Below are 7962 nucleotides of genomic sequence, written 5' to 3'. Positions count from 1 at the left end.
TCACATTTTTTACTTTGAGCAAGATTGGTGATGATCAGTACCTTCTAGTGATAGTATATTTTTAAATTACAGATGCAAGCCTTTAATATTATTAAGAGATTCAAATGCTTTATTTGTACATAGAGCACAACCTAAATGGTTTGACATCTCTAACTTTGAGCACTTTCTTGACATCTTTACCTCACTTACTGTAAACGTCCTCTTCTATTGGTTTGAATGAGACCATCAACACATCTGAAAGTGGAAGCTAAATGCCTGTAAGGGGATCTGTCATTCATGCACACAGCTAGATGTAAAGCCTAACATGCATTTACTTGCTTGTTTGCTTTTTAAAGTTTGAATAGTCACTATGCTGGTCTATGAAGATCAAAGGGATAGGTAAGGTGTTGAAATCACAAAAGAATAATGCTATTTGCTATGTGATGCTGCTAACTTTCAGATCTACCAAGAACTGATAGTATATAATTGATTTTTAAAGTTGAGCTGGAGCTGGAGTAAGATGAAGAATCTGTCATGCCACTGTACTTGCAGCAGCAGTAATGTAACTTGGTAGTACAGTGAAGCTAGATAACTGTAAAACACAAATCTCCTGTACAGCATCCAGACCAATACTAGAATTTCCTTGTACATGCCAGTTTTTCATGCAGTACTTCAAATTCTTCTGCTTGCTTTTGGTTTAACTCAGCAAAAAATCTAGTTGCCTGTAGGCCATACAAACACTGGAAAGCTCTGGAGGGCATGGTGTTATTATTTTAAACTGTAGAGCGTACATACCTGGTACTAACCATGTACACATAGGAGTTGTACTAGTGGAAGTCGGCAGTTCTGACAGTCCAAAGTAGCACTGACTGTAGCTGGGTGTTTGTGCTTACTGAAAATGTAATTACTTCCTGTAATGCAAAGAATGAGCATGGTATGGTCCTAATTGTAGGCATTATTGAAGGGAATATTTGAATGGAACATAGAGAACCCAAATGTGATGAGCTTTCATTTTAGATTGGATATGCAAGCATGAAGGAAAGTTTATTATTATTATTATTATTATTTTCCATATGAAATGCTTAGTCTTATTCTCAGAATTACTCTTTGAAACATACATCTGTAAACAGTACAAGCAGAATATTTTCAGCTGTGTGATACTCATCAAGAGCCAGCACTCAAATTCTGTAGAGAGGTGACACAAATGACCAGTGCATTTCTGGACAAAAAAGAATTTTCACAAAGGCATTGTGTTGTATTTCATTCTAGAGAAACCTGTGGAGACTTTGTAAAAATATTTCCAGCGTTTTTGATCATAATATGTTGTATGCTTAGCCAAAAGGAAATAGGAACAGATCGTTAAATTAAAAGAATAACATAGGTTGATTGGTTTTAAATTGTTGTCCACAGGGACAAAGACTTCCTTGTTATGTTGTTGTTCCATGTTATTCATGAAAGGATAACTCTAAGAAAAAGGAATCTTCTGCCTAAGAAGTTGTATGAAACCTTATAGAAGAAAACACAGCAGCCAGCAAACTCAGGAGAACAAGATAAATACAAGAAAGGGGAAATGATTAAGACTGAATTCTCAGTTAACATTCATCTGATGCAAAGGCATACTCCAGTCAGACAGGAAATAGCTGAAGAAAATCCTGTGGTCTTTGTTATGCTTGCCTGGTCTTATCAAAATATCTTCATATGAATATTTCAAGGCATCTCTTCAGTTTTGTTTAAAATTATCCTACTCTTGCAGTTAGGATAAACATCTCTGCGTTCTGTTTTACAACTACTTTTTTTTTTTTTTTTTGTAGAAATATAACAGAATTTTGTCAAACTCTTTAAATAACCTTTAGAGTCATAGAAGCATAGAATGGCTTGGGCTGGAAGAGACCTCAGGGATCACCTACTCCCAAACTCCCTGCCACGGGCAGGGATGCCACCTACTAGACTAGGTTGCTCAGGGCCTCATCTAGCTTGATCTTGAACGCTTCCAGGAATGAGGCATCCACATCCTCTCTGAGCAACCTGTTCCAGTGCTTGTTGTCTCAGATCACCTCTTTGTCTTGCCTTGTTGTTGCTTCCAGGAGGATCCTTTCTGTGATCTCTCTAGGCACAGAGGTGAGGCTCACTGGTCTGTAGTTCCCTGGGTCCTCTTTTCTACCCTTTTTAGAAATGGGAGTGATATTTCCCATTTTCCAGTTGCCGGGTCTTCTCCTGACTGCCAAGACTTTTCAAATATGATGGAGAGAAGCTTGGCAACTGCATCAGCCAATTCCTTCAGGACCTTTGATACATGTCATTAGGCCCCATAGACTTGTACTTGTGGTCTCGAACCTGCTCCTCACTTACAGTGGGTGGGCCTTTGCTCTCCCAGCCTCCATCTATGGGTTCAAACGGGTTTGAACCCTGTGCAACAAGAAATATATCTGAAGTACTTCTCGTTCAAAGTGCTTTTATTAAATTGATTCAGATTTATCTACTGAATGCCTATTCAGTTTTATTAAAATTTTCTCAGTCTTCTTTGTGATTGTGACCAACTATAAAGCCTTAACTGCAAAATTACCTTAAAAAAAAGTACCATGCAAATCTTCATTTTACTGGTTGCTCCTCTTGTAGATAACAAGTACAATGAAAGATCTAAGCCTGAATCCTGAACAGCCCTCTCAACCTTTGTTTTACAGTAAGGGTTTCTGCTGCTTCTTATCTTCCTAGGTAGGTTTTGATGGATAGCAACAGAGAGAACAGAAGAGCTGAAGAGCATTTGAGTTTGCCCTGGCTGTGACTGAAGTCTTGTGATGACTGGAGTGTATGTCCTGAATAAAGGACATATCTTTTCCTGTAATGCAAAGGAAACATCATTTATATTACGTTGACACCAGACAAATAGACCTATTTTTTTTTGTATATATGATTAGGATTAGCTAGTTAAGATGCATTGTTTTAAATACACTTTTGGGGATGAAGTGATTGTTGCAATACCAATGAAATGTAGTAATTTAAATTAATATTTTAACCCCAAAACATAAGTAGTAAATAGTAAATTTCACATTGCTGAAAACAAGCTTTAGAATTAATACTACTGTCATTTAGCTTTTTTTTATCTGAAAAGCAACTACTGTGATTTTTCAGCTGATGATCTAATTATCCATGATAATAGTGGTGGTTTGTGGTACTACTACCAAAAGTTTTGTGAAACAGAACTAAAAAGATAAAACCTCCTACATAGAATTCTTGGAACACAATTATGGAATGGGCCATTTGCTATTCTCAGTATTACTGAGTTTGAAATTCTGGGTTTTATTTGTTTATTCTAATCTAGAAACTTCAGATTTTATTTTGTATTAAGCAAAACATGTTTTATTATGTTATAAATTATGGCACATAGCAAGTCATTTTGATTCTGATTCTTTGTTAAAATTCCTGCTTAAGCTAAGAACTGATAACGTGGTTGATAATGCTGATTTAGAAAGAAGGCACAAAAACTAGTGGAATAGAAGTGCTATTCCAAAGGGTTAGTATACTATTAGCTTTTAAGTGGACATAGAAGTGAGGACTTTTTGACTGTCCATCTTTTTAAAGCCACTGTTGTATTAGAACTAAATGCTGTCTTTATAAGACCACTTGTTGCAGCAATTGAACATATAAATGTTTCTAGTAGTCATCAGTAATGCAGTCATCAAGTAATATGAGAATATTGAGAGTGAGGGCAATATTTTACATTTGCAGGGTCATTTTGAGATATAAGCCATGACTTTATTATAATTTTTAAATTAACTTTATCTTCTTTAGTAAAAATAAGGCAAATCTTCATATGTGCTGCCCCATCTTCTTGTTGGTACTGTAATGTGAAATTAATGTCGAGTACTTAGGGTTTCTTTTACTTGTTGTCTTGATCTGGTTAAGAATTATTTTATAAGCTAGCTTATCTCAATACATATAGCATGTCTGTATTTTTGAAGCTTGGTCTAAATTGTTTGAAATCCTTTTGTGGATCAACTAATCCTTCAAAGAATGTCAGTCTTGTCGAAGGCTATAGGTGGGATTTGATCTGTAATCTATCAAAGTAAATAGGAGGAAGTGTAGCTAATCATGCTGGGCTTTGGCTCAAACGCACTGGATACCAAGTTTGCTGGAGAACTCGTCATAGTACTCATCCCTTTTCCCATCAGGATAAATCACACACTTCAATGGTTTGTGATAACCTTATCCTTTGAACACTTATTAGACAATTAGTCCTATTGAGTTAGTACACAGAAGCCTGTCAGATATTCAGTACAGAGCATACCTATTGCCTCTTCCTTCTTACAGTTCCTTGTAGACAAAGCTGAAAGGCTCTCAAACAAATGTTAGGACAGCAGCTGGTTATCTCATGTTCTAAGTCTGGGAAAACAAAGGGTACTGATGATCTGATTTGCACCCACCCACTTTGAGAAGTTTGTTGTTGTGTGATCGAGAAAAGTGAGGGCTGAAAGTGCTAGTAGCTCTGCAGTAGCTGGTAGAGACAAACGGGACAAGGTGCTCCACAGCTCGCTTCACAACTCACTTCTGATGGGGAAGGCGGGAGGGTGGCTTAACAACACGCTCAAGAACAGAAGTTTTGTTCTAATATGACTTAGAACTGAAATTGTTCATGTTCTTAAGTATTTTAAGTTTTCATTATTTTTCATCGTTTTCACTAGAATCTCAGGATTTGCAAAATTTCTAAAGATTTCTAAGACTTTTAAAGCCTTGATCCCTAAACATTTCAAGTAAATAGTGCATGCCCAGAAAGTATGGTTAAGATAAGGCTTCCTGTAATCTTAAGTCAAACAAAACCTACTAAGTTTAGTTTTGTCACCTCTATTTGTTTAACGTGATCCCATCCTGTGCTACCAAAAGTGCCTGAGCAAGTCTTGCAAAATTTTAATAGAATTCCTTGCTTAGAAAAGCCATTGAACAGCTCTGTTCAGGGTGCATTTCTGCAAAGCCAAAGGCCATGTCAAATCCCGCTTTTAAATTTTTTGTAGCATTTCAGCTCCCTGTTTTGATGGATATTTCCCCCACAGGGCAGCTTTTACATACCAAAAGGCATGGTGACAATTTCAGGCATCAAAACAAATGATAAAATGCTAAAGCATGTTTTAAAAAGATGTGTTTTTATTGTAGTGTGTGCTTGCTTGTTTTTGCTAAAGTTAGAATAAGAATGTGCTGGGGGGGGAAATGTTAAGTGATGTTTGCCTACCAAAATTTCTTTCTGAGACTTTGTGGGAATATGCAGGCAGGCACAGAGCAGCGTGGGGCTGGTGCTGAGAAGCAGAGCTGGTGCTGGCAGCCTCCCAGGGCGCACCAGTAAAGGGTGGTTTGGGCTGCTCTCATTTGGCAACAGCTGCTCTCTTGTCATCTCGGAAAAGCTGCGTGTGGCCTCACATACATAAAAGGGGTTTAGATTGTCACCTTTGTGTTCAGGTTCATCCAATATCATTAAGACATCTTAGAAGTGATATTGAGCTCTAATTGCTCCCTGTTCTTCTGTAATATATACGCAGGCTGACACTTTTTCAATGCTGAATCTTGGCAAGTCTGCCTTCAGCAGCCTGCTCTTCAGGGTCTTCACTGTATAAGCTATCAAGTGAATTTCTGTACTTGTGACTAATGTTGAAGGTGGAAAAGGTTCCGGTAATATCTAGAGAAGTAATTAAATTCTTGGATAGGATGCATTTTTTTTTAATAATTGTCAAGAAGTCACCTTCTACTTTGTACTCTATTTTGTGGAGTGCAGGTTGCAGTTGCCTTCACTACAGAAGGGTGGATGTCCTTTATCACTTTGGTATATTTATTCTGTTCTTGTTTGTTTTTACAGAGTGATTCTTTTGCTTGAAGGTATGCCAGATCTGCTCAAATGCAAACAACAACTTAAATGATATTCTAGACTTCAGATAAACCTAATTTCCAATAAAAGCATAACACATATATATAAATATATATATATTTAAATATATATATAAATATATAATACAAAATAATCCACGAACAAATTTGATTTCCTACTTAAATCATAATAAAGCCAAATTATTTTGCAGTGTCTCCTCTCCCCTACTACTTCTCCTCCTCTGTCTCTTACATATACATTATATTGTTTTATGGCTTTGCCTCTCAGCAGTGATGTTGAGCATCTTTGTTTTCACAGCTTTAATTGAAACTGGTGTGCTACATGTCTAACCTTGTGCTTTGTTTACATAGCATATTTCATATCTTCACCCTTCATCCAACTGCCTCTGACCAAAATCAGTTAAAATAGTTCATACAATCAATAAAACACACTTGTGAAAACAGGACAAATAATAAATGTTTTACCAGCAATGATGTTCAAATTATGTATATTTTCCTATTTGTTTTGTGACAGAACTTATTTTAGTGTTGGTCTATTTAAATAACAGATGAATTGGTTGTGAAGTACTCTGTAATCCTGCTCAGGTCTCAGGAGAGCCTTAATCAAAAATATTTTGAAGAGACTAAGTATTTGAACAACTCAAGGATTTATTTTTTTTTCAAATCACATTTGGATTGTGAATGCAAAAACAAATATTGAACTTCCCTCTGTAAGGGAGAAGTATTCTTGTGTAGCGACAGTTACCCAGAAGAATACAGACATGGAAAATAATTACATCTCTATCTATCTATATATATTAACCAAACATTTAAAATTAAAGTTTAGAAACTAGAAAAATAGAAACATTCATACAAGAAAATACTGGTTTATTACTGTCATTATAGGCTGTTTTAAATCTCCAAGAGTAATTGAGAAAGCTGAGTTCCTTTTTCAGGAAAAGTTGTACTTCTATACCTGCACCTTTCTCTGGTTGAGGTCTCAGCTGCCTTTGAAAATGTACAAGTTTGTTTCAGCACCTTGCTTCTGCCATAGCTTTTTTGTTACTTCTTTTCTTACTGTGTCAGTGCTTTCTTCTATTTATGGGTCTCATAGATCCATCTCAGTTACAGTTCTTTTACTCAGTTTTCTTTCCAAATTTCTTTCTGGATGTGTTAACCTTGTCTTTTGTATGTCCAATTGTAACTTGTTCTGTCTCCTCTATTATATTGCTCCCCTCATTACTCTGTTGGTTTTAAAAATGAGTGTGGGAACTTCTAGGTGGGAAGTCCCAGCTTTCCTGTGTTATATCAATTTTCTAGAGTCATCCAGGAACTAACTTCAAGGATGTTTTATTTATCTATTATTATTGTTATAATTTAGGGTTAACCGATTTCAATATAACAGCATTTTATGTGGTCAGATTTATTTAGGTGGTGTCATAACTTGTCTAAATTCAATGAGAAGATTGTTACTTTAAACCATGGTCCACAGAAGCTCTGCCCCAAAATATTAACAAACCTTATATAGTAGCAGGGGAAAAAAAAAAAAAAAAAGAAAAAAAAAAAGCTTTATGAAATAACTGAAGTTGAAATGTCAACTGAATTCAAATTCAGTTCAAATTCAAATTTCAACTGAAGTTGAAATGTCACCTTTAGATTTGCTCCAAAGTATCTGGATATTGCTACTGGTAATGAAGTTATTATCAAGGCTTCTATTTAGTAAAGGTCAGGTAGGAATTACTGAAATTATCATACTGAGTGTATTAGTGTATTCATATTATGCTATTTATAGAGAGTTGATAATCTTTGCCTTATCAATTGCCAATAATGTGTATGCTAAGTGCCATATTTATCATTGTTAAAATCTAGAACAAATCTTTTCTTTTTTATTTTTTATTTAAAAACGGGTTTTAGAAGTCCTTTCGTTTCTTTAACACACAAATTCCTTTTCTATGCTATTCTAGCCACTTGTTTGCGGAGCCCGTGGCTTGATGTAGTCAGGGAGGTATTGTTGCTGTCCCTTACTGCTCTTTTCTGTGTCAATTATCAGGAGAACTAACGATGCCTTGAAAAAGTTGGCACCCCATAAAAATAAAGGAAGAAGCCTAGGTAAGCAGAATGCAGTATTTTTCCCAA

General features: G+C 35.8%; 1 protein-coding gene across 1 annotated transcript in view; it reads left to right on the top strand.

The window, feature by feature from the left end:
• Window positions 1-7085: 7085 nt before the first annotated feature.
• The window catches only part of CLSTN2 (calsyntenin 2), a 276895-nt gene continuing 276018 nt past the window's right edge, over window positions 7086-7962 (top strand). Inside the window, exons 1-2 of the mRNA XM_032193232.1 lie at window positions 7086-7105; window positions 7877-7935. Coding sequence (XP_032049123.1) covers window positions 7086-7105; window positions 7877-7935 — 79 coding nt within the window. The remainder of the gene's footprint in view (window positions 7106-7876; window positions 7936-7962) is intronic.

Source organism: Aythya fuligula, chromosome 9 (assembly GCF_009819795.1).
Source record: "Aythya fuligula isolate bAytFul2 chromosome 9, bAytFul2.pri, whole genome shotgun sequence".
Taxonomy (NCBI): Eukaryota; Metazoa; Chordata; class Aves; order Anseriformes; family Anatidae; genus Aythya; species Aythya fuligula.
This window is presented reverse-complemented; position numbering and strand designations above follow the sequence as displayed.